Consider the following 27,373-nt stretch of genomic DNA (forward strand, 5'->3'; position numbering starts at 1 on the left):
CCCCCTTGCACTTCCAAGGAGATTTCACTAAGAGTAATATCTGATTACAATTGCTCAAGCACACACGCAAGATACTTCCTTTGCTCAAGCACACAAGTAAGAGACTTCCTTTGCTCAAGAACACAATCAAGAGACTTCCTTTGCTCAAGCACAACTGCAAGAGACTTCCAACTAAACAAAATTACACAGAAAATTGTTTAAGGTTGAACACTTGATATACAATCAGAGGTGCTCACAGTACAAATCAGATACAGACTCAATGACTTAAGAATTTCTAAGATATGACTTTGAGACACAAAAATTCTAAGTGAATGCAGAACAATTTCAGCAGAGGTTTGGCACTTGTAAAAATGTTGTGAGTCTTTCGTTTAGCGTTCTAGCATTAACGTTCTTGCATTACCAATTCTCTAAGTCTTCACTCCTTTATATAGAGGTGTGAAAGAGACGTTGTGAAATTGCCAGCACATCAAAGAGTCGTTGTTGAAGCTTGATCTTTCACCAATGATCTTTTGCCTGATTTGGTTGTTGTCGTATGAAGAACCAATTTGAAATCCATTCCTTATCCAAAGGAACATCTATGCAGGCGAAGCCGTATTCTGGAGCTGTTTTCTTGTCTTGTAGCGTAGACACAAAACAGAGTAGTGGAGAAGGTGGTTGTACAGTTCGTACAAAGTACAATGGCAACGCTTTCGTCCAAAATTGCAAGCACATGCCTTCAAACACCTTTGAAATGACTGTTGCAAGATTCCACTAATCTTTTGTTGTGTTTTTAAATCCAATAGACAGCTTTTGCAGTGATGATTCTTCAATCCTTGAATCTTTTGCAGATCCAGTTGATCTTCAGCTTCTGGTGAAATGACTTCTGATGAGGCAGCTTCTGATGATGTAGCTTCTGGACCTCTTGTCTTCAGAAGCAGTAATCTTCAGGAGCGCTTTACTCTCTTCAGGAGCAGCTTGACTTCAGGAGCGCTTTACTCAATTCAGAAGCAGCTTGACTTCAGGAGCGCTTTCCGTCTTCAAGAGCGTATTGCCTTCAGAAGCGTCTAAGCTTCATTTTCTTTTGCTCTTTATTTGCTCATTCAGAACCAATTAATGATGTAACTTTTTAACTGTGGTCCTGTACACTTGAACAAATATTAGCTAGTCCAATTTATAATTTTTAATACCTTGTTATCATCAAAACTCTTTAAGGTTCATTGTTAAACACATTTTGTTCCAACAGAAGTAACTCTAAATTAACCAAGTCATTTTTTAAGGTACAAATGTGTGTTTTATCCAATACAACCCCCTATTATCGCGGTTGCTATGTTGCTAAAATCCATTAAGTTCTACTAACTATGTCACCTCAAGGCCTTCTAGACTATTCCAATACTTCAAAACCCTTGTCTAATCTTATAAGTCCATAAACTTCCTTTGTCTTTCAATAAAGGTTATTGCTTTCATTTTTCATAAAAACGATAAGAAGAGATTGGACTTTGAAATCCCACAACAAAAGAAATGATTTAGATTAAGAAAAGCTTATTCTTTGATTACTTTACATAATTCCATGACAATAAATAAATCAACTTGTTCATCAAAGTGGTGGGCTTAAAATAAAAATATAAAAGAAGATGCGAAAGTAAAAAAAAAAACTATTAAATACAAAGATAAAATACATGAGATTTTTACTAATTGTTTACAAAAGTGGAATGTGTCTTTAGCTTGGATTATAACTCTATTTATAGTCTTTAAAGTCACAAAGTCCGTGCATTCATTATTTACTTAGGCATAAATGCTGGTTATTATATGAAACCAATGGGATAAAAAAGTAGAACTTCCAAAATTCAAAGTTGATGCATGTTATGGTCGTAAAAGCTGTCCGTAATGAGATGTTGATTGTTGCATTGCGATTTTCCATCTTGCCTTCAGTAACGGCGATGGTTTTTGGTCCTTTGGCAGCGCATTTAAGGTGTTATACTTTGATTATTCACTATTACGTATTGCATTGAATAATGACTTAATTATCATAAACTCATTATTGATCATCAAGATTTCAATGCATTATTTCCATTATTTATCTATCATTCCTTCGTGTTACCTTAATGTATCATATTTATAGGAATTTAAACATAAAGTAGTAAAAAACCTCTAAAAACAAGAATACAACTAGGAAAATGCTAACCAGTGTCCTTAAACACTAGTTAAGACAACCAATATAGAAATATTGTATTGGGAAGTATGAGAAAGTTGTATATTCATTTTTTTTAAAATCAAGAATTTGTTGTTTTCAATTAAAATTTTCTACTTTTAACTTTCTTAACCAATGCCCCATGGACACTAATTAGCATGACCCAATCATACATATGATTTTCAATCAGAATGCATTTACTTTTTTCATTTCTTCTTTATGATTTATGTCTACTTTTCCTTGTCGACCATTTCAATGTGAAGTTTTGATCTTCGTCAGTGATATCATAATATTTACTTCATAGACGTCTTATTGATGATTGTTTAACTCTCATTAGGTTTCTTACTTTAGGATTTTGTTATGTCTAATCGGTGTTCTCTATTGAGTTTTCTACATCCAATTTTAATGCACTTTATGATTTTTTTTTCTTCATGTTGTCAAGTTACTTCGTCTAATAGGTTGTATCGTCAGATCAAATTCATCATTGATCTGAAAAATATCTTATGTATCATTTACCATATGTACTTTTACTCGTCACATTGCTCATTATTGAATCTGTAACACTCTCTTATTTTAAAAATGTGGTTATTGTCTCAAATAATTTGATTTACAAAATTATGATTATCTTATAGCTTTTACCTTAATACTTCATATTTAAGAATAGTAAATCTTACAAAAAATATTTGATTTTCTTATGCTAGCATTTATCATAAAATCGTGTAAGGTAAAAGTTATTCCAATCATATCATTATTTTATTAGTGGTAGAGTTGTGTTTATTGTCTCATCTAAAAGCTGTTTGATTGATTTCTATAAAATCTTCTACATTATACATAAGTTGTAAGCTTTAACTAAGCAATTGAGTTTAAATGGTTAATGAACCTCACTAAAAGATAAATTATTTTGAAGGACCCAAGTTTAATTTCTAAACTAAACAATCCTTCGTCAGACTATACTTATCTTCTAACCAAACTTCAGATTATCATAGTCATTTTTTTTCGAGATTCAGAGGGTTAAAAATATAAAGAAGAAGAAATTGATAAGCTTCCAAAAGTTATCTCGTGGTTTGTTTGTTTAAACCAAAATGTATTTTTATCTACTAGTTATAGTACTCAATACATTTTCTTTACTTAGAAAGAAAAGTACTAGTTTGACCTTACTATGATCTACCAGAATGAGCATTCGGAAGTAGGAAGCAAAATACTAGTAGCAGAAATAGAAATTTCAGTTACATGTAAAATACACACACGTACCGTTATATTCCAATCTATAGTATATTTGGCGGTAAAACGTAAATAAAAAACAAAACTAGATCAATAAATGTAAAAAGAAATGAATAAAAAATCTAAAAAAGGAAAAACGTCGTAGTTTCTTTGTTTTTGGTAGCGGTGCGAAATCGAAGGCTTTCCTCTGTTTACTCTCTTTCGTTCTCTCTCTGTTTCTGAAAATGGATCTCTAACGCATCTTCATCCATTTTTTGTTGTTTTTTTCTTCTCTCTTTTTTTTTTTCTTTCTGTTACGCGGCACAAAACGCTGCGTTTAGTTCAAACAGAAACTCTGCATTTTCCGGGTAATGCTTTTTCTATATTCATTTCTGATTTCTGGTTATTGTACTGTGTGAAATTTAGAATTTCTGGATCTTAATTGTGTATTCAACTGTGGATGATTTTGATTTGGATCTCGACGGTTAGGAATTGTCGGTGGTGAAATCAGAGATTATTTTTACGTGTCTTTGCTTATATGTTGATTTTTTGTGTTTATCGGTGAATTATTTGTGGTGTGATTGAGAAGGATTAGGGTTTTGTTGTAATGGCTTCGAATCCTCCATTTCATGTGGAGGATCAGGATGATGAAGATTTCTTTGATAAACTTGTTGAAGATGATGTGGGAAATGTTAATGATGAAGCAAATGAGTCTGATGACGTTAAAGCGTTTTCGAATCTAAGTATTGGTGGTGATGATGCCGATGCTAATGCATCTGTATTTGAGAATTCGAGTGGTGGAGGAAGTGGTGGAGAGGTGAAAGAGGGAAAGGAAGAGGGTGGTGTGAAATTGGATGGTGGAAATGTACAAGAGGGGAGTTCATCTGGATGTGATGGTATGATGGATCGTGGCGATCATGGGATGGAATCAAGGAATTCGTCGGGTTCGAGTGCGGATAAGAGCAATAGAAGATCTAGTTTAGATGTTAAGGAGAAGGATTGGAATGCATTTAATGTTGATTCAAATTTAGGTGCTGGGTCTGAATCTTATTCGGATTTTTTTAGTGAATTCGGAGATCAAAATGGGAAAGGATATCAACATGATTTGAATGCTGAGGTGAAACATGGTAATGAAATTCCGGGAGATCAATATGCGCAAACGTATAATCATGATTCTAATACTGAGGTGAAACTTGGTAATGAAATCACAAGTGATGGCTTGAATGCTTTGGTTGATTATGTGCAATATCAAGAGGGTCAAAGTTACGATGCATCTGTGGGAAATAACACAAGTGGGGAGGACGTAAATAGCAGTCAGTATTGGGAGAGTCTTTATCCTGGATGGAAGTACGATTACAATACTGGGCAATGGTATCAAGTGGCTGAACATAATGCAACAGGCGCTAGTCAAGGAAGCTCAGAAGTCAATACAGCCGCGAGTTGGATAGCTGCTTCTGATGCTAAAGCAGAGGTCTCTTATATGCAGCAAACTGCTCAGTCAGCTGTTGCTGGAACTTTAGCTGAATCTGCCGCAACTGGAACTGTACCAAGCTGGAATCAGGTGTCACAAGGGAATAATGGGTATCCAGAACACATGATTTTTGATCCTCAGTATCCTGGTTGGTATTATGACACAATTTCCCAAGAATGGCGTTCTTTAGAGGCTTACCATTCATCTGTTCAATCTGCTGTTCAGGGACATGGAAATGGACATGCGTCTACTGGCACTTTTTCGCATAATGATAACAGTTTGTATAGAGATTATGGCCAAGTCGGCTATTATGAATCGCAGGGTGTTGGTAGCCAAGCTGCAAATAACAATTGGAGTGGTTCATATGGTATTAATCACCAACAGGATTTGGACAGACACACAACTGACACTGCTACTAAAAGTGGGGGCAGTGCTTATGGTGGAAACCAACAGTTTGATCATTCTTTTGGTTCTAGTAATTCTGTCAACAAAAATCAACAAAATGCTTCTAGCTCCTTTGGATCAGTTCCATTGTACAATAAAGTTAACCATGGTCACGGTTTGGTTAATGGAACTGTGGAAGTGCAACGTTTTGCCCCTAGTGGGAACTTTGGTCAACATTATAATTATTCAAATACACAGTTTGATGAACAAAAAAATCTCTCAAATGATTATGCTGAAAGTCACCAGCCCTTTGGTTACTCCAATCAATCATATCAGAGTGGACATCAGCAATCTTATGCCCCTCATGCTGGAAGATCATCGGCTGGGCGTCCTCCTCATGCCTTGGTAACCTTTGGATTTGGTGGAAAACTCATTATATTGAAAGATTCTAGTCTTTCGAGCTCAACATATGGAAGTCAGGTTAATTATTGATTCCTGTTTCAGTTTTGATATATGCTTCTTTTGGTTTCTACAATGATTAACAATGTGCATATGTTTTTATCTGAAGAGTGCCGTACAAGGCTCTGTTTCTGTGTTAAACTTGATGGAAGCTGTCTCAGGAAGTATTGGTTCTTCCAGTATTGGAAATGGTGCTGGTGATTATTTTCGTGCTCTCGGCCAGCAATCTATCCCAGGTCCATTGGTTGGTGGGAGTGTTGGAAGTAAAGAGTTGAACAAATGGATAGATGAGAGGATTGCACATTGTGGATCCCCTGACATGGATTATAAGAAAAGTGAAAGGATGAGGCTCCTTCTCTCTTTGCTTAAAATAGCTTGTCAATATTATGGAAAACTACGTTCTCCTTTTGGTACAGACACCATATTAAAAGTAAGTTAAATCTATTGTTCTGCAAATCATTTTGTATTTTCTCTCTCTCTATGTGACAGTTTATTTAATTTTCCATAATTATTAAGATTGATAGAGGTGATTTACACTGCATTAGATCGAAAGGAATATTATTATATGCTGATTTATATTGTTATCTTTTATCATTTCATATCTTGGATCTCTAGTACTCAATCTTTTTATGTTTGATAAGTACTACTAATGTTGATGTAAATGACATATGTACCCTTGTTTCCCGGCATTTTTAAATTACATCTTTTATGGAGCGGTTTATAAAAATGTAATTGCATTTAGTGATGTGTTATTGTTATACCTCTTATTAAAGAACACTATAAGAGGAGTGCAAAGTTAGTTATTTTGCATTTATGTTTTTATTATTAGCTGTGTCAGTTATGTTTGAGAGTTATGTTTGTTTCTCTTTTAGATTAAAGAGGGAAATACGGGAGAATTGGTTATTGGGAGGGAGAGGCCAATTTCTCTAATTCTGTTGTAAACATTGTACATGTGTATTTTTGAATCTATGATTGAGAATCCTTCTCTAGAGATTTGAATCTATGATTGAGAGTCCTTCTGTAGAGATAGAACAATAATATTCTGTTGTTATTCATAAATAATTACATTTGGTACCAGTGTCTATCAGTTATCTACCATCTTTAGCACCAGACAATAGTTTTATTGATTTAAGGGTTCCAAAATAGGTCCTAGGATGTATTCGGACAAACTGCAAGACGAAAAGCCATTTGGTTGCTGTAACTTCATGGAGTTATTCAGGCTGATTTGTAAATATTTGATTCACCTACTTTACTTATGATCCTCATATTGCTCCTTAATACTATTCCTCGTGGGATGACTTCCAGATTTGGTAACACACTGGCTTTGGATTGTATACAGGACAATGATACTCCTGGGTCAGCAGTTGCCAAGCTTTTTGCATCTGCCAAGATGAGTGGTAAGGAGTATGGTGTACTGAGCCACTGCCTGCAAAATTTGCCTTCTGAAGCACAAATGCGGGTGTGTATCACTCCCCCCGCCTCTCAGATTATGAATTTGTATTTTGTACTCTTACCGGTTTTTATTTTGAGCTAGGCAACGGCTTCTGAGGTACAAAATCTTCTTGTTTCTGGCAAAAAGAAGGAAGCTTTGCAATATGCACAAGAAGGTCAATTGTGGGGACCTGCACTTGTTCTTGCTTCGCAGCTTGGTGAAAAGGTATATGCTGTCAAATTTTTCAGTGTTGAAGACTATACTTAGTTACTGATCCTGAAATGCCTAAGTTAGACAGTCTCTTATATGTCTTACAGTCCTTTTTCATCCTGCCTTTACTGGGGGAATGAATTTGGTACATGTTTGCACTGCAGTTTTATGTTGATACAGTGAAGCAAATGGCACTTCGTCAACTGGTTGCAGGGTCTCCTCTGCGCACATTATGCCTTCTAATTGCGGGGCAACCAGCTGAAGTTTTCTCTTCTGACAGCTCAAATAGTGGGGACCCTAGTGCTTTTAATATGCCTCAGCATCCTGCACAGGTGATTTTAGTAGGAAAAGCTAACAAGCCATGCAATGATGCAAGGGATGTGCAATTTATTTGTTTTCTTACTTTTAAGTTTCAATAGTTGCAAATGTTATGGTTTTTTATTCTACTTGGAAGCTCATTCCTTTACTGTTGCTTTACAGCTTCAGTTTGGATCTAGTGGCATGCTCGATGATTGGGAGGAGAATTTGGCTGTAATAACTTCGAACAGAACTAAAGATGACGAGCTTGTAATTATTCACCTTGGTGATTGCTTGTGGAAGGAAAGAAGTGAGGTATAGTTCTCCATCTATATTTTCTGCTGTCGAATAGTCTTTGTACATTTCTATTCCCCTTCTGATTTGAGACTCATATTTTAGATCACTGCTGCACACATCTGCTATTTAATTGCTGAAGCAAACTTTGAGGCATACTCAGACAGTGCAAGACTTTGTTTAATAGGAGCTGATCACTGGAAATTTCCTCGAACTTATGCTAGTCCAGAGGCTATCCAGGTTCATTGAAATTTCTCAACCTCTTCTCTTCCATATAAGTTGATTGCTCTATTGCTTGTGTATTTTATGAGTTCAGTTCTTACAAAATGTAGTGTACTGCACTGTTCTGCTTGTTGCGAATGCCTCTCTCTGACTCTTAATTTGGCCGTTTTCTGGTTCCTGGATTCTTAATTTTCTGGGATTTTATAGGGTTCAAATTTGAATCTTTCTTATTTTCTACTTTAACAGTAGATATACTTAAGAAGATGACATGTACTCCCTCGATTATCTAGCATATGATCCTAGGTTTATCAACATATGATGTGAGATTTTTTGGTGTATTGTGTTCCGTAAGGTTTTTAAATGATCCCTCTCTTTTGTATTATGTTCAATATAATTTAGTTTTTGAAAGATGTGTATTTGGAAGCACTCAAAACTTATCATATCCGATTGTTTGTTGGACAGAGAACCGAGTTGTACGAATATTCGAAGGTGCTTGGAAACTCTCAATTTATTCTGCTTCCGTTTCAGCCATATAAGCTTATATATGCATATATGCTAGCCGAAGTGGGAAAGGTTTCAGACTCGTTGAAGTAAGTTAATCGAATATTATTTTGTGATATTATGCTTTATGTAATCCGCCTTATTGTTGTTATGTGACTTCAGGTACTGCCAAGCAGTGCTGAAATCCTTAAAAACTGGCCGTGCACCAGAAGTTGAAACATGGAAGCAACGGCTATCATCTCTCGAGGAGAGGATTAGAACCCACCAACAGGTTCTTCATTGTCATTATCGAGTCTTTTTTTTTTTCTTCGTTAGTCTTGTTATTTATCCTCTTTTAAACAACATATGTTCAGGGTGGATATGCTGCAAATTTGGCTCCTGGCAAATTAGTTGGCAAATTGCTGAACTTTTTTGATAGCACTGCTCATCGAGTCGTTGGTGGTTTACCACCACCTGCTCCATCGTCACAAGGAAATGTCCATGGAAATGAACAAAATTATCAGCCTGGGGCACATAGAGTGTCCAATAGCCAATCAACAATGGCCATGTCTTCCTTAATTCCATCTGGTTCTATGGAACCCATCGGCGAGTGGACAGCTGACAATAATAGAATGACAAAATCTAACAGAAGTGTTTCAGAGCCAGACTTTGGTAGAAGCCCTCGACAGGTATGTGATTTATTAAGGCCTCAAGGGTTTAGTGTACTTTAAAAGCTTACATATTCATGCATTTGGTTAAGTTTTAGTATATTTTATTTGTTGCAAAAATAAAATTTGGTTGATTCATGACAGGAAACGTCACATGATGCACAAGGAAAAGCGTCAGGGGGCACATCACGCTTTTCTCGTTTTAGTTTTGGCTCACAACTTTTGCAAAAGACAATGGGTCTAGTCTTGAAACCTCGCCCTGGAAAACAGGTATTATTAGTTCCTTTGAATTCCATGTTTTATTTCCATTTTTATTTCAACTGTGCCAATTCAAAGGTTCTTATGTTGTCCTATATAAAGGCTAAATTGGGTGAAAAGAACAAGTTCTATTATGATGAAAACCTGAAAAGATGGGTAGAGGAAGGTGCTGCACCTCCAGCCGAAGAAACTGCACTGCCACCACCTCCAACAACTGCAGCTTTCCAGAATGGTTTAACTGAATACAACTTGCAATCTGCATTGAAGACAGAAGGACCACCTTCGAAAGAGGGGTCTGATTTAAAAACATCAAATCCTGAACTTACTCCAGGGATCCCACCTATACCACCTGGTACAAATCATTTCTCTGCTCGTGGCCGTGTTGGTATTCGATCAAGGTAAGCAGTTACTTTGTAATTTTTATTAAGACCATGTTGTTGTTTGAACTTGGTAAGCGAAGTAGTTGTCAGTGTTCAAACATTGAGTAGTGGACCTCCTATAAGTTTCTTAGGAATCTTAATTTGTTAATCTTAGATTTACATGATTGGCATGAATACTTAAAAAATGTTCCTAGAAAGCTAACATTCCTATAAATGTTTTTTTTAACTATGTTTCATGACAAATAATTTCCACAAGGGGGATAGGAACGCAAGATTCCCATAGGAAACTTCACATAAACATTCTTCCTGTAAACATTGTCTAATATTCCGAGGAATATTTTTGGCATACCAAATTCATTTTTATACATTTCTAGTTATCGTAATTATAAAGTACTGAATAAAAATACTCTGCCTGCCATACACTCCATTATAAAGCTGCAAGAATAGTTGTGCTCAAAAGTTATAACTAGCACAGCCTTGAGGCATAATTTACCTTTGTCAGGACTGAGTGGAGACCAAGTCTTGTTTCTAGGAATCATAAAAGTATGCATTGTGGAAATATTGAATTAGGAAAGACTGGTACTGGCACTTACATGCAGCTAGATCCCTTGAACAAGAGGATACCTTTTTTAGTGATAATTCATTCTCTTGACTATCAATAACATTTAAAAAGCAGATTAAATTGACCCACTTTTATGGACTTTACAGGTACGTTGACACCTTCAACCAAGGTGGTGGAAATTCTTCAAACCTGTTTCAGTCGCCATCTGTTCCATCTGCCAAACCTGTTGTTGCTGCCAATGCCAAGTTTTTTATTCCTACTCCCGCGCCATCAGCAAATGAGCAAACAATGGAGGCGATAGAAGAAAACAATCAGGAAGATAATTTAGCTGAAAATCCTTCAACATCATATAGAAATGATTGGTCATTCCAATCCCCCAAACACGCATCACCATCGACCTGGCAAAGGTGTCCAAGTATGGGCAACTTTGCAAACCATGAAGCAGTGGTGAGTGACAGTAACTCTCGTTCTCCTCACTCACGGCGGACAGTTTCATGGGGTGGGAGTACTGATGTTACATATAGTCCCACAAAAATGCGTGAAATTATGCCTCTGGGGGAAGCTTTGGGAATGCCGCCATCGACATATATGTCTGACGACATTTCTTCAATGCGTACACCTATGAAGAGTGGGAATTTCGGAGAAGATCTTCACGAGGTTGATCTTTCAACACATAATTAAGCTGTAAATATCAAATTTTGTTCATGGTCATCAATCATCAGAGTAGTTGGGACGTCCTGCTGCATTCTGATGCCCCAAATGCCGGTGTACATCTGGTGAAGTTCATGAAGAAGGAAAAGCCATTCCCCTGGCCGTCTTTTCGCCCCACCTCTTGTTTTGCTTAAAATGCTAAGGGAGTTGGCACTGACCACCATCTAAGGCTCAAGGTCAAGGAAGGAACTGGTGTCTTTTTAGCAAGGATATACCACGTAGCGGAGTAGTACCACTCATTTGTTCATTCTATTAAACAAGGAGACACCATGTTCCTCGAGAAAAAGAGGCCTCAACATATCAAGGACAAAAGAGTAGTATAGGGAATGTGAAATATAAGTTTTGCCCCACTTGTAATTGTTTCAGTTATGAAATGGAATTTAATTTACAATTTAGAGCCCTCCTTGATTTGAAGTGATAGCTTACATATACGTTATTTTACCTATATACACAGTGTAATTTATATTTGGTTGGAAGTTATCATAATTGCTTAATATGCTTGCTTGATTGTCAATAGAGGTTGATCCATTGGATGGTACTGTTCTTGATATACCAGCCTAAGGGACTAAACAACAATCACCAAAATTAAAACTTTTGGACTGAGATTCTACTGTGCCCTATCCCATAACACCAAGAATGCTCCCATAGTTACAATTTTCAATCATGGATGCCCCAATGCAACGACTTTTTCAATTATGGTGGATCCATTTAAAAGGATTACTTCTCTTCTATTTTACTTTTTCGACTCATAAAATCCAAAGCTAAAATTTTTAAATAAGAGAAATGTATCTTTATAACTTTATTTTCTATTCATTTTAAACTCACTTTATTGAAGAGAAATCAAGTTTTTTGTCATTTAAACCTAAGTGGTTTTCTGATTGAATTTAGTTATTTTAAAATTTCAGCAAATTGCAATCAAACATGTGCGACTTTAGAAGTATTTAGGATTAAAGGTGCAAAATCTTTCTAGCTGTATCTAATTAAATCTTAGAAATAGTGTTATCAGTATTCATAAAAGAGCTTTTCTACCAAGAATGGACGAATCGATACATTTGAGTGAAGTTAAATTTGGTAGTTTACAATGATGTCCTTGTTTCTTATTTGTGTTCTTTTTTCATAAAAAAATTCAAGTACTGATGATGACCTTTCTCCCTCCAATCAAAATGCAGTTCTGAGAGGTAGTAGTGTTGTGGGATATGAAAAATCTACCGTAGCTTCTGTTTCATGCTATCGATTGGACTGGGAAACTGACATGGAGGTTCAAAGTCATCAACTTGAGCAAGATGCATACTCTGCTGTCTTGCATGCTTTTAAAGCTCATTTCGATGCTCTTGGGTGTGTATATTTAGTTAGTTCCCTCTATATCTTTTATATTATCTATATATTGGTCTTGTTTTGAAGAATTATAACCTGTGCTTTATTTTTATTTATTAATCAGGAAAAAGAAAGTTTGATAACTGATCTCAGAGTAGAGTTAAGGGTTTCAGATGACGAACATAGGGAGCTTCTTGGCAGGGTTAATTCCGATGAAATAATCCACCGCATAAGGTATTGTATCTGTAGTTATTTGAGTAGTTGTAAATTGTAATTACAGCTATAAAATATCATAAGTTTCAGATTCTTTTATTTCTTTCACAATGTTATCTGATGCGAAACGCGATCAGGGATTGGAGACAAACTGGCATTTACCAACCTCCAGGATGCACCACATCTCAGCATGTTCATGAGATTTTACCCAGTCCAACCGTTTCAGCTTCCCATAAAAAAATCGAAGACATCACATTCGGTACCACCCTCTCTTGTTTTATATGTGATGTGAGCATTAACAGAACCGTAAGTATCTTTGTACTCATGCTGCAATTGTAGGAGATGGTTTTAAAAGCCAGTGGCTAAAAGTCGACTAATTCCATTTTACTTCAATTATTTACTCAAGTATTACAGAGAAAAGTAATTTATTGATGTCCATTTGGTTTTGAATTTTCTACCAAATTTTGCACCAGGGTCAGTCACTGCCTGGTTTGTCTTCAGTGAAGCCTGTACAGTATTCTTCTACTGGACGCACTGGGGCTAGGCATTTCGCAAATCGCGATTCTTCTAGTAATCTGAATGCACCTGCTGAAGGAGCACCATTTGATCCATTGATTTGGAAGAAAGTTTGGACTAGAGGGCCTGAAGACAACCACTTTTATGAAGCTGTCATAACTGATTACAACCATGATGAGATATGTTTAGTTTAGGTCTTAAGAACTGTCAAAATCCATTATTAACATGTAGATATATTACAAGGTTAGTATTCCTTGTTGGGGGTTTCACTGGGTTTTGATATATCATATAGTATTTGTGTTTATGGTTAATTATGTGGATTGGTCTAATTTGTTTTCTCATTTTGCATGGCTTTTTTCTAGTGTTCAAGTATAGAAAGTCATCCATGGAATGAAAAAATTCAAAGTGATTAAGGTTTGTACCTCGAAGCGCAATGTATCTTAATCATCTCAAAGAAAAATTAATAACTTCTTAGTGAACATTTACCTATGAAGCACCGACAAATACACGGACACCAAACACAGGACATGTCTCATGACACTACGCGTCAACACATGACACACCTTTGATCAAAAATGTCGGTGCTATATAGACTTTTACTCATTTACCAACCTCCAAGGTGCAAAGAATAAAAGATCACTGCTTGAACAAAGATTATGGCCAGTTAGAGTTAACACTACAACGTAATCCATTGAGACGAATTAAAGCAGTGATCAAGTTTACCGTGCAATGATGCTTCATCTAAAAGTTGCTCAAAATGGTTTGACATTAATTTGTGCTATAGAGACTTGCATGTATGGCAAAATCCATCTCCTGTGACCCTTGTGAGAATTTAATACTGTTGATGTTAAGTGTTAGGTGTATTCTAAAATGCATGTAGAACAATTTTCAAGTTTTAAACAAGTTTTAAACTAGATACAGCTACAAAGATTTTACACCTTTGGCTACATCCATTTAGAACAATACCTTTGTAGCTGTAAAATATATTTTCTAATAAAAAGAAGTTTAAAAAATGTTTACAAAGAAAGACTAAAATTCATTCCTAAGATTATAAATGAATTAAATAATAAAATTTAAATTTTCATTTTTGCACCTCCAGTATATAACTATCGGATGCTAATTTTAAATTTACATTTTGTACCTCCGGTAGTTATCTACATTTTGTTGTGGGTTCTTTGTTGGGCTTATATGTTTGGTGTGATTGGAAACGTATGGGAAAGAAAAAGCTTAAAACTTTTCAATTTAATTTTGATCCTAAGGAACAAGGTTCCAGGCGTAGTGAAGAAAAATGAGAGTAATGGTGACAAAGGCGTATCTGCACTAATTTTCAAAACGAATTCCATTTTCTAAATTAAACATATGATATTTAGCAAACTCAAAGTGACAACTGTTTATTATTTTAATAATCCTTCTTGACACACTTCTTATTTTTGTTACTTCTTATTAACAAATTTGCTATGCTTGCCGCCTTAGATGTGAGATTAGTGCACTTTTGTCTCATGATGATTCTCTAATAAACATCCGATAGACAATTATCAGAGATGTAAAAATGAATGTTTAAAATAAACATTCCATAGATAACTGCGACAGGTGTAAAAATGAAAATTTAAAACAGACATCCAGTATGCTCGGGTAGTTATAATGTTATTGAGCTTAAATATGTAATTTTAGGGTCTAGAGAGATATGAGGGGGCCTAAAAAGAAACTATCATATATTTATAAGAGGGCCCAAAATATGAGCCCACAGAATAAGCCCACATCAACCTTTAACCCCTGCCAATACAAATAGATCGAGCATTTCTGGTTTGAGTTTCTAGGGTTTAATCCGAGAGCTGCTGCTGCAAATCGAATCAAGCGAGAAAGAGAAAATCTGACAAATTCGTCTTCACAATGGGTGAGTTGATTATTATTTGATACGATTTCTATAAAATTGGTTTCGATTTCAGTGTTTGTGAAAAGTGAATGAACGCGATGAATCGAAATTTGAAATGCAGGTAAAGTGCATGGTTCCCTTGCTCGTGCTGGAAAAGTTAGGGGACAAACCCCAAAAGTTGCAAAGCAAGACAAGAAGAAGCAGCCACGAGGCCGTGCTCACAAGCGTATGCAATACAATCGCCGTTTCGTCACCGCCGGTAACTTTATCATTCTTTCTTTTACTTTTCGCTTTACGATTTGTTTTGTTAGATCTGTAGAGCTTGTAAATTTCACAACGTTATTTTTTTTTTTGTTCTGATTTTGGTTTTGTATGATTATTATTGCAGTTGTGGGATTCGGAAAGAAGCGTGGACCCAACTCATCTGAAAAGTGAAGATGATGCTTAGTGGAAGTTTTTTTAATTAGCTTGTTTACTTTTTTTTTTTATTTGATTCATGAATTGTGGAACTATGAAGTTTCTGACTATGTTAAATGAAAGAATTTTGTTGTGCTAGGTAATTTTGAAAGAGTTTGTTTATTCGACCATATGATTGTTTGGTTTTTAATTACAAAATGGGTTGGTGTGGACATCGTTTATTTTTACGTAGATTTTGCAGTTTGCAAATAATTTGACCTTTGCTGGGAAAATTTGTTGTCGAATATTTGAAGCTTCTTTGTTTTAAGACATTGAGGTGTTTTCGCACATTTTGTTTATGCACAATTTGTACGTGGGATTATTGCTAATTGTTAAGAAAGTTAGAACTGTTGCTAATTGTTAGCTTGATTTAGTGGTGGTTCTTTTTAGTTTTGAAGTATGTGGAGTTAGGTTTGTGGTAGCCTTCGGTGTTCATACTATAGTAATTGTATAGTAATAGCAGCCGTTGCTAGGTGATTCACCCATGCGAAGATAGCCAAACTTAAGAATTTTAGTTCACCAGAACATGTTGCAAATTGATACTTATAGTTGGGATTTGGACCCTCGGTACATACAGAGATGTGATTTTGTAGTAGTAAATCTCTGCAAAATCTTTGGCTTTTATCTGTATCAATGTGAGTGTAGAGAGGAAGGAAAATGATTTGGTGATGGTTTTGTTAATATGGCTTATTCACACATAGATTCTGTGATTCTGTGAAGTCGTTAGCCTTTAACCTGTAGGGCTGTGCTCTAAAAATATGTATTAGATGTATTATTGAACGGAGTCTAGCTTTGGTCCATTTATGAGATACTCTTGTGATAGTTTAGTTGGATCCACTAGATAAAATGTGTCCCACTAATCTATCTCGTGTTCATCTCTCTCACAAATGGACGTCACTAATGGACGTCACAGAGCTGAATTCAATGAGGTTTATATTTGGATTTAGAGTAGAAAATTTTAAGGGTCATATACTTGGTCTTCAAGTCAGTGTTGTATAATTAGGAGGGATTGTGGGTGTAGTATTATTTTCCCTCCATTATTTGCTATCCTTCCTTTGCCATGATCCATTTAAGGTTTAATGAGTGATGTACCTTCATTGTTGCATTGCTCAATGTAGCCTGAAATCATGGCGCCATGACTTGTCATAGATCCATACCTAAAATGAGCTTTGAAATGTTACATAATTAGTATTGCTGCATGGTCTGGAGACAGTTTTCTCTATTGCTATCATATATTTAGAATTAGGAGAGACAAATATTGTGACAATCACAAATAGTGTTACTATTTGTCATGAAAGAAAGCTGGGCACAAAAGAAAACTATGGCTAACCCTCGTTCCAAACACCTTTCAATCATTGTCAATCAAGCCTCACCCCTATCACTAGTATGTGAAACTATATCATCAATTTGACCCATCTTTCATGAGCATTTCAAAACTTGGTGTTCAAAATAATCATTGTTGAAATGTTTGTAATTCTAGATGCAGCTTCACAAGTGATGAGCAGTATGTTACGAATTGTCATTTTCTTCATGTTTTGATGAGGAACTTGACTTGTTATTCATTGTATTGTCACTCTTCAAAGGTTAGATTGATTGACTGAGAACTGATGTTCCACTTTGGCATCTGCATATCAAATCCAACTTCCTCATAATATCCTCATACCATTCACATCTCTTGGTGCCACCGGCAATGCTTATGTTTGTATTTCAACCCTAAGATCATGGTTTCATACTTGTGGCTAAAGGTTTATGCCCGCACCACACATGTGAAGAGGAGTCTCCTGCTGCTTTAGAGTGCTTGAACATGAGAAACTAAAAACACACAACACAAGATGTTTGAAGTGAGTCCAACTATGAGTAACTGAATAAAATCCAATAGAGAAATTGAATTAAATTCTAAATAATACCTATTGATACAATAATTTATTAACATCTATTTTCTTATTATGAAAAAAAATGCATAATAAATTTTGTATTGCCAAACTTTTTTTATGTTGTCGGTATATATATTCATTTTAAATTTAAATGATTATTATTTCTTTTGTTGGATTTAGGTCCGTGTCTTTTATATTGTTTTATTTTTCTTCTTATTTTAATGTTCACGCTATCCTGAAAAAATAGTTATAGGTTGTCTCATGTATTTCCCATACATCTTGAGGTGCTCACACTTTGACCTTAGAGCATCTCCAACCATAGATCACAAATTGCTTCGGAAGTTACTATGTAGAGTTAATAATGTCATATTGTCATGTTATGTTTAAGGTCATTGATAATATTGGTCTAATGCTGCAAGAACTCTGCAAAAATAGGCACTTCCTTCTTTAGTCCTTTTTCTATAGAATTTCTGCAAACACGTGTTCTTTCAGGACAACATTTCTTACAGCTGCCAACCCAGCTCAACCTCTTCATGTTGTATTAGCATTGCCTGCAAAAAAAACTGTTTTTTGGCACTAACAAGAAAAACTATAAAAAAAAATGATGGCACAGGAGACATAAGATAAGACTTTACATGAAGTAACCATGCCTATTATTGTCTCTGCAAATTCCTTCACAGGCCGAGATACTTGGGGAGTTGAGGAACCCCTAGCAACACCATAAACCTGATAATGACAGGCACTCAACAACAAAATGACAGGAGAAATCCAATCAACCTTGATAATGACAGGAGCAGCGAGAGGAAGGCACTCAACAACAAAATGTTTCAAATCAAATTTTCAACTCTTGGGGGAGGAAAATATGGTTCCTGTGGAATGAGTGGTAGGGTTGGTTATGAGTCCACAAAGTGTCCATGACAGGCAATACCTTTGTTGATAAATTATCTAATTATGACTTTCAAATTTTTGACTTCATTTGGTAGGATTTGTTACCAAGGTGATCAGGTCAAATTACATATATAGATGATGGTTGATTGCATTTATTCTAAGTTTGATCTTATTGCTAGTTGTGTGTTGAATTGCACTCTTTTGTCCTACACCAGATTTTATCTCATTGAGTTTTATAATAAAAAAACTTAATGAGATAGTTGTACAAACTTTTTGTTGTCTTCTTGAATTTTGGCATAGTCTCTCCAATATATTATCCTGTATCTCGTTATCCTATTCATCAATAAATTTATTCGGGTGCTGCAAATAATATAATATTTATTTGGGATGTCTTTTATAGGATTTTTTTTGACAAAATACTTTTTATAGGATATATTTTATTCATAGTCTGAAATAAACTTAAAAGGTAGTTTTTTTTTTTTTTAAGGAAAGACTTAAAAGGTAGTTGTTATTTATTTTACTTTATTTTTGACAAGATTTTATTTTATTTTTTTACTAAAGGAGCTTTTTTTTTTTTGAAGAACTAAAGGCCTCTGCATAAATGTTTTTTTTAAAAAAAAATCCTTATTTTATTTTTTTACTAAAGGAGCTTTTTTTTTTTGAAGAACTAAAGGCCTCTGCATAAATGTTTTTTTTTTTTAAAAAAAATCCTAAAAATATTGCTAAAAAATATTAATTAAAATACAATTACAACTAAAAAAAATTAATAAAAGAATAAGGCAGCATAATTATTACAAATAAAAGTAATTTAACTAAATTACAGTACATCGAAATTATATTTTTCAATACAAATTTTGTTCTCTCACTCAAATCATTTTTTAATTAAATCACTAAATAATTAATTATTTTCATTTAAAAAATTTAAAAACATTTTATAGAATAGCTATGTAAAAAAAAAAGAAAAAAAGAATACAATCAATGAATTCAGATTCCAGATAAATCTGCAAGGTCTAAATAAAATACTAGAACTCAGCCGAGCCAGGTGTTCGAGGAAAAGGAATCACGTCTCTTATATTATCCATTCCTGTTGCAAACTGGACAAGTCTTTCAAATCCCAAACCAAAGCCTGCATGAGGAACTGCATACCAAGAAGACGCACTATAAAAGTCACTATCATGAGTTCAAAAGTAGAAAGGTAGTAAACTCCCAACTTAAATTAACCATCTCTTGAAGATTATAATACTATTTAACGACTAAAATAACGACACGATATAAATTTGGTAATTCTATTCTTTACTGAAGCGATCACACTATTCTTTAGAAAGATAAATAGCCAGATGATTGCATAGAGCTGGCAAATTTTTGACAGGAAACGACATTATTCATTAGTTAAACAAAGGTAGTTCGGGCATTTCCCATCCATCTACTAGCAGGGAATATATTGCTTCAATGTGCATAAATTCCTTGTTAGAACCAAACAAAAACAGAAAAATTGACGACAGATATGTGGCTTTCCATCGGTTTTCTTGTATTTCCTCTTTTTTCCTTAAATTAAAACCTTGTTTTATAACCCAAAAAAACTGAAAAAGTGAAATTTATGAGTAGAGACGGAGCTGAAGTGTATTTACAACATTGGTGTGTCTTCAATGGAGTCTACATTACTTTACATTTACTATGACATAAGATCAGTTTCTGTCCATGAACAATGCATATATGCGGGAACTCGTGACTAAATTTTGACATTACTTTATCAAAAAAAGTTTTACATTACAATAAGGTAGAGGAAAAGTTTCTTCGATGACAGTTTTTTTTGGCTGTGCGGGCAGGGGTGGCAATGTTACGAAGATGACCAGTTGACCCAAAAGATGGAATGAAACAGTTCAAATAAAGTAGATAGAACGCTGATAATGGGGAAATCAAGAAAAAAAAGGCTTAAAGTGAAAGACATCTGACCTGAACCATAACGACGCAAATCAAGATACCACCAATATGCATCCTTATTCAGCTTTAAATCATCTAAACGAGCTTCTAAATGCTCAAGTCGTTCTTCTCTTTGGCTTCCACCAATAAGTTCACCAATCTAACAAGGAGGGAATGAAATTAAATCATAACAATGTGCATATAGTTCCGCTAACCCAAGAAAAAAACATACTACCATCTACCGTTATATAATCATGAGGCTTCACCAGCCCAGCATCGTTAAACTATAATATATAACTTAGAATAACTCCTGTGCTATTTCACTAGACAAACAATCAGAGCTCCAGCTTAATAAAATCAATCAGACACACAAGGTAGGAGGTTCTTTTTTAAGTATTATTCCTGAACCTATATTTCTACTCTTTTGGATAGTACTGACAATTTGTTATTCACAAACAGTAACACTACTGATAATGATTATATACAAGAGATATCTTATAAATTACCTTCGGAACCAACATGTCCATCGCAGCAACTGTTCTTCCATCATCATTCTGTCGCATGTAGAATGCCTTGATATCCTGAAAGAGTTGAATTGAAAAAGTTGAACATAATTCTCTTAACTTTTTGGGGATTCTACAGCTTGCCTCAAGGACAACAGTTCTTATTCTTCCATTAACATTGTCATCCATTTTAAATGGGATTTACAATGCCATCTTCTACTGTCTTCTATATACTGCAGCTTGAACAATAGTGTGAACAGAAAATGAGGGGGAAAAGTAGCTTGCCTTTGGATAGTCTCTGATTATAACAGGGCATCCACCAAATGCCTCTTCAGTTATATAACGCTCATGTTCACTCTGCAAATCACAACCCCATTTCACCTACGAAGCCAAGTAAAAAAAGAATATCAAATACATACAATTTGGAAGCACCACACAGATATAAAATTATACAGCTAATACAAAAATAACAAGCCTTGTGTCATTAGACGGGGTGGGTGACACGTATTGGGAATACTATTTTTAATAAGGTAGCAGGAGTTAAACTGTGAACCAATCACAGACTAAAATTGGATGGCACATGTCCAACTACTTTAGCTCAAATAAAACTTAATTGAGTTGACATCACATGCCTCAAGCTACCAACTCGAGTCAAGAATATGTGAAAGCATAACAGTAAGAGCACATGCCCTAACTGGTCGGAAATGTTTTTAAATTTTAACACAACACATTAGTTAAAAAAACTTAGTGATTTGGTTTTTCCCAATTACCGTGACAAATTTCTCTAAATGATTATTTTTTCTTTTGCTATCCGTGTTATTACTCGTGATTTAGAATGTAATACAGACAAGCATCATGAAGTTAGGGAAGATGAAGGCAATGAATAAATGCAAAAAAGATGAGATAAAAAAGAAACAATAAGACAAAAGTGGCTGCATATTGACTAGATTTGTTACATATGAGGAAAAAAATCGACTATTGAGTTACCGGGAATTCAAATTTCTTATTTGCTCGTGACAGCAGATCTACCGCTTCAGTGTAAGTTATCTGCAAAACGTCTTTTTCTGCTACATCCTATTCACAATGCAACAAAAGATTACACAAAGCACACGCTAGTAATTAGAACTAACATTTAGAGGTATGAACCAAATAAAAACCAGTAATATGATGTTTACGCTGAGAGCTCATACACTCAGTCGATCAATGATTCCTTTATCAATCCATGTATTAAAAAACTCCATGTCTTCCTTGCAGTTATCCAGAATGTGTCTTATCTTCAAGAAACAAATACATGAAGAACACAAGCTTTAATATGAGAAATAACATAAAATTGAGCTTCAAAAAAAATCTAAAGAATATGGCCACTTTGTAGTAAATGTGAAAGGTTACATACTACAAACCGGAGATATGCAGTTGCACAAGCCATGTCATCGTTTAGATCAGCAAATGCAAGCTCCGGCTCAATCATCTGAAGAAGCAAGAAGATACCTATTCTTTGGTTTTTATTTCACAAGACATGCATAAGAATGACAAATAAGACCCAAAACATAGAAACAGAAATCACTGACCCAAAATTCAGCCAAGTGCCTTGAAGTGTTAGAATTCTCTGCTCGAAATGTGGGACCAAATGTATACACCTGCATGGGTAAAGACTCAGTTTATTTCAATTCCTAGTTCTTAAATGCTAAATTTAAAAGAATACATAAACATCTATAAAATAGAACATTGAAAAATGAGAGAAGGTGATGTGTGTACATCAGAAAGAGCGGTAGCATAAGTTTCTGCGTTAAGTTGGCCTGAAACGGTCAAAAATGCTGGTTTTCCAAAAAAATCCTGATGCACAGAACGATCCCAATTAGAATATGTAAAATACAGTGACCGCAAATATGTAAAATACAGTGACCGCATTGCACTCAAATTGGCTGTTGACAACAGATATCAAAAGAGTAGAGATATGCATCTGACTCACTTGTGACCAGTCAATTAATTTATCATTTTTTGGAATAGCATCAACCGGAGAATCAGTTGTTTCATGAGAATTCGGTATCTGTAAATTTCACAGAGAAATAAACTGAGTATATAAGATGACAAAAAACAAGCGCAAATATCTATGAAGGACTTGTAACACTCTCTTGGCACCATTTTTAAGTTATGGGAAACTAACTTCCTTTACTAAGGGAAGAAATTTATCAAGGAGCTGCTATGAATAGTAACAAACAAGTAATATACTCTGCAGATGTCTTGTAGAATTTCAAGATACAGAGCAGAAAAAGGATATGAATAAAGAATTCAAATGAATGTTGTCTGCATAATATGAGTGACTATCAAGGAATCCAAACTATAACCGAACATTCTGCACATAGGCTGTAAAATAAGATGATGTGACATATCTATTCTCTACTAAGGTTTTAGTTTGCTCTACTAGTGTGAATTACATAGATATTTTCATGTTTATGTAAAAGTACTTTGGGGTGCAGGACAGCTTCCACCACAAGCAGGGCTTTGTAATAAATATTCTAATTATGAGATTGTCAGGTCGGCGGAGAAGATTGGTAGGATAATTGTGCCCCTGAGCATTCAAAGTGAAAAAATAACATAAAATCTGATAAAAATACATACGAAGAGATAGTATCTCATGAAACTGTGAATACCAAGGTAGTAACGCAAAACTGTTCACCCGCTCCCTCACAATCTGAAGCTGTGATAATAGGACTTGAGACCCATACGAACCCATTTTCTTGAAAGAACTTGTGTGTAGCATATGCCAATGCATTCCTAACCCTTGCAACCTGAAATTGTTTTACACAATCAAAATCAAAAGAAAATAATAGTGAAAACAAAAATAAGATTATCTTCTAATAAAAATAGTAACCGCATGTTAAGAATCCACCATGGGAATCGAAAAAAGGAAATAATGAATTTATTAACCAACTGAAAATGAACTAAACAAGGAGAGAAATCTCTCCTTCAAGAGTTACACCCCTTCTACAATTGAGCCACTGCTATGTTTTCCCAAACCAAAGCATCAGAATCCCCTTCTACCATTTCCCTTCCCCCCATTTTTTATTTGAGTCTCTCCTAACTAATTTGAGTCCCGTTTATTCTACTTTTCTAACCTAACTCCAAGTTTAATTAAGCCCCTGACAGACGTCAATGCATTGAAAATACATTAAAACATCGTATAGTCCAAAAAAAAAGATCTAAAAAGAATTATTGCGAAAGCATTCTATATGAATATTCGGCATGCATTGAAAAATGACATTATTAGATGTTCAACCTACGAAGATGACTCAAACTGGTTCACTGTCCACTAGGATGACAAATAGCAAAAGCTACAACATAGCAGCACCAGAGTTAATTGACAAGCTAGTATTTCAAAATTTGCCAATGTATGGTTTTGAGCATAAAATCCAATATAAAACTCCAACTACTTGAATAGACACTTGCAGCAGAGCAAAAAATAATGTCCATGGGAAGAATTTAGACTGGCACTAAACCCATTTCTAGTAATTGTTTGTTTGGCGTATTTATACATATTATGTTACATATATGTATGACTTAAAGTTTGATCTGTCACAAGAATTTGGGGTGACGTGAAGAATCGAAACATTCAAATATCATATTTTATGTAGTCCACAGATTGCAATCACATTTGCACCAGCCACGTCCCACCAGTAAACGGATGCATCAAATTTTGTAGATGCCTATTCCCCCAATTATTGCACGTTAAAGAAATTCTTCATTATGAATTACGAGAAAAAAAATGCATGTTCAATCATCTAGAAATTGCATTTCATAATTGGATGGATGAAAAACAATAATAAAAGTATTTAAAAGAAAATAAAAATAAATTGCAGTAAAGATGAAGGAATTGTTCCTTTTTGCATGCTGAGGCAATGACATAAGCATTAAGCAGGAAGGTAAACATGCTAAAGAAAAGGAACATACAGCACCAAAAGTATTTGTCCTTGCACGAAGATGTGCTTTTGTTCTTAAAAATTCTCTGCTGACTCTTTTCTTTTGGATAGGAAAGGATGGATCACTCTTGCCAACCTGAACATGTAAGACCAAAGAAATTAAAGATTTAAATCAGTCTATTAACAGGTCTATACATAGAAAATGAAATCTAGCAAAATCATTTCATTTGCAGCACTACTGTTTCTTTCAGTTGTATTAATGTAAAAAAAAAAAAAAGTATAAGCATAAGGAATAAAAAGAACAATATAGGTCTAAAATAGAGAACTAACTTACCTGTACTATTTTGTTGAGCTTCAATTCGACTTTCTGTTTTGTTCCTTGGCTCTTAACCACAACTCCTTGCACCCACACAGATGCACCAGTGGTAATCAAGCCCGATTCTACCTAATAATAATATAAATAAGCTTTTTCTGTTAAAAACATAAACACATAATCTATTTCCGCGACAAGTAAAGCTCTGTTTGGTAAAATTGAGCTATAAGTTAGCTGATAGCTGAAAAGCTAGCTTGTAGTTGAATAGCTCGTTGACTGAAATAAAACATCTGGTAAATATTAGCCTTTTTAAATATAAAATGACATAAAAGTACATAATTATTTAATATGAAATATATTTAATATAAAATGAAATAACCTCTTTTGGCTCCTACTTTTCAGTTACCACTAAATGAAAAGCACAAAGTATTTTCCTTTAACACACTTCTTTTTCCCCTACAAATTCCTTTAACACGCTTATTCTCCATAATATGCTTAATAACCTTTAAGTCTCAAATTTATCTTTTGACGCACTTCATGTCTTAAACTAGACCTTTTTTTCCGACTCCGTCAACTGATCATTTTTAAGATGATAAATGTTATATATGAATTTGATTGAAATTTTTGTGTTTAACTAATTCTGTTTAACTTAATTTTAATATTTTTTATTTAAAATTTAAATACTTTATGAATTTCAACGAGAAGACAATTCAAAGAGCAATGTCATGATCATGGTGCAAAGTGCATGTTATATGGAAAGAACAAGTGCGCGGGCTTATATTTTGAGTGTGGACAATTTTTCATATTATTAAAAGATGAAAAATAATGAAAATAACAAGTTTAAAAATGGCAAGCGTATAAGTTAGTGAAAAAAACAAGTTGCCAAAGAAAAACTATAAGCTGGTGCAAAAAGCTTGTCACCAAACACGTCTAGTTTTATCAAACAAGCCTTTAAGTTAATCCAATAAGCTATAAGCTAGCTTATTGGCATTACAAAAAATAAAGCATACTAACCTGATCATAACCTTCAACCTCAGTGTCCAATACACATTGCATATTAGAAAGACACGAACCATCATTAATCTAAACGCAACAAAAACAAAGAACAAAAATTTCCTCGATCAGTTAAACAATTGAAAAATCCAATCAAACTAAAATGCAATGCACATTAGGTTAACTTGAAGGAACTGAAATAAAATTGACAATTGAATCGGTGAATTGAATGGAAATAACCTCGAGGAAAGTGACGCTACTCTGAAGACGAAGAGTACGAACCCATCCCTGAAGGACGAGAATGTTGCCGAGGGAATCGAATTGATCGTCTTTTACATCGACGACTTTGAGCTTCTTACGGAATTGTGGAACCTTGTTGGTGGCGTCGGAAGGGAGAGTAGCGGTGCAGAAGATACGGCGGCGGTGGGAGGAGGAGAAGGGAGAAGAAGGAAGAGGATGAGAACGGAGGAGAAAAGAAGGTTTAAGTGATGAAGCGTTGAGATAAGCAAAAGCTGCGTAACTGAATGGTTTAACTATGCGTAACGGCCTTGTTGCCATTGCAACACTCATTTGCTTCTTGCTGCAATGCTCACTTCTCCTTGACAACTCCTATATCCGTTAACTTATTTTCAATTATATTTCATTTTTTTTTTTTTTTTTGGTTACAATTATATTTCATTTTCTAACAACTAATATTTCTTTCTTTTGAGAAAGAAAAAAAAAAAAAAAACTAATACTTCTCTTGTCAAAAAAGAAATTATATTTCTTCATTTTTTTTCTAATAAAACTGTATTTCTTCAAATTGGAGTTTATTTTTAAAATAAAATTAAGATTAATCACTCAAGTCAAATATAACAATCATAGATGATAAAACTCTCTTTAAAATAAAAAATGATAAAAACTCAAAACATCTTGCTGCATAATTATTTTCTTCTTTGACAAAATGAATAAAATATTTGTAAACAACAAACTTAAAACTCTAACAAAAATATACATTTTTAGTTTATAGCTAGATACTAAAAAATATATCTTGCCTTTTCTTAGCAGGTCACTCATTCCATCTAAAAAACGATGTGTAAGGTCACTTGAATTCTCCTTTCGAAGACATCATAAAGGTTAATATGAATGGTAGGTTTTGCAATAATCTCGGAAAATCGTGCTTTGGTTGCATCTTTCACAACAACAATGGCGACCGATTATTTGAGTTCTCTGACTTTATTGGAATTTTTACTTCCTTATGTGACGAACTTCATGCAATTTTAAATGGTTTCACGATTGCTCAAACTAGAGGATTCATTAATAGCATCATTGAATCATATTTCACTCTAATAGTTGATTTCACTTCTCATGAAACTTCTCAACCCCATACTTATGATTTGTTCATCCGAAAAATTTATC

General features: G+C 34.6%; 4 protein-coding genes across 5 annotated transcripts; 3 read left to right on the plus strand and 1 right to left on the minus strand.

The window, feature by feature from the left end:
• Nucleotides 1–3,531: 3,531 nt before the first annotated feature.
• On the plus strand, nt 3,532–11,709 carry LOC146901436 (protein transport protein SEC16B homolog). 2 transcript variants are annotated; one of them, XM_085732772.1, is made up of 13 exons: nt 3,532–5,702; nt 5,791–6,111; nt 7,021–7,140; nt 7,216–7,338; nt 7,488–7,655; nt 7,804–7,935; nt 8,020–8,154; nt 8,599–8,726; nt 8,800–8,908; nt 8,991–9,305; nt 9,429–9,554; nt 9,645–9,940; nt 10,631–11,709. In XM_085732772.1, exons 1-13 carry the CDS (start codon nt 3,975–3,977, stop codon nt 11,163–11,165), a joined length of 4,236 nt encoding a protein of 1,411 aa, XP_085588898.1. In that variant the 5' UTR covers nt 3,532–3,974; the 3' UTR covers nt 11,166–11,709. The 2 variants fall into 2 exon arrangements, with proteins under 2 accessions (XP_085588898.1, XP_085588897.1); XM_085732771.1 differs by having other exon boundaries at nt 9,429–9,940.
• Nucleotides 11,710–12,330: 621 nt separating this feature from the next.
• Nucleotides 12,331–13,494, plus strand: LOC146901437 (protein EMSY-LIKE 1-like). Its single transcript, XM_085732773.1, has 4 exons — nt 12,331–12,534; nt 12,634–12,743; nt 12,860–13,028; nt 13,196–13,494. The coding sequence occupies exons 1-4, from the start codon at nt 12,448–12,450 to the stop codon at nt 13,430–13,432; spliced, it is 603 nt and encodes a 200-aa protein (XP_085588899.1). The 5' UTR covers nt 12,331–12,447; the 3' UTR covers nt 13,433–13,494.
• Nucleotides 13,495–15,053: 1,559 nt separating this feature from the next.
• On the plus strand, nt 15,054–15,698 carry LOC146901438 (small ribosomal subunit protein eS30z/eS30y/eS30x). Its single transcript, XM_085732776.1, has 3 exons — nt 15,054–15,132; nt 15,233–15,370; nt 15,500–15,698. The coding sequence occupies exons 1-3, from the start codon at nt 15,129–15,131 to the stop codon at nt 15,544–15,546; spliced, it is 189 nt and encodes a 62-aa protein (XP_085588902.1). The 5' UTR covers nt 15,054–15,128; the 3' UTR covers nt 15,547–15,698.
• Nucleotides 15,699–19,117: 3,419 nt separating this feature from the next.
• NS1 (Class II aminoacyl-tRNA and biotin synthetases superfamily protein) lies at nt 19,118–26,576 on the minus strand. Its single transcript, XM_085732774.1, has 15 exons — nt 26,216–26,576; nt 25,997–26,065; nt 25,004–25,114; nt 24,701–24,805; nt 23,404–23,541; nt 22,722–22,799; nt 22,508–22,585; nt 22,321–22,389; nt 22,146–22,220; nt 21,943–22,026; nt 21,740–21,826; nt 21,038–21,133; nt 20,756–20,830; nt 20,283–20,409; nt 19,118–19,467 (listed from the first exon to the last, which is right to left on the minus strand). Exons 1-15 carry the CDS (start codon nt 26,543–26,545, stop codon nt 19,352–19,354), a joined length of 1,638 nt encoding a protein of 545 aa, XP_085588900.1. The 5' UTR covers nt 26,546–26,576; the 3' UTR covers nt 19,118–19,351.
• Between the last annotated feature and the right edge of the window lie 797 nt (nt 26,577–27,373).

This window comes from Medicago sativa, chromosome 8 (genome assembly GCF_051527215.1).
Source record: "Medicago sativa cultivar Bolivia chromosome 8, Bolivia_mono, whole genome shotgun sequence".
NCBI classification, from domain to species: domain Eukaryota; kingdom Viridiplantae; phylum Streptophyta; class Magnoliopsida; order Fabales; family Fabaceae; genus Medicago; species Medicago sativa.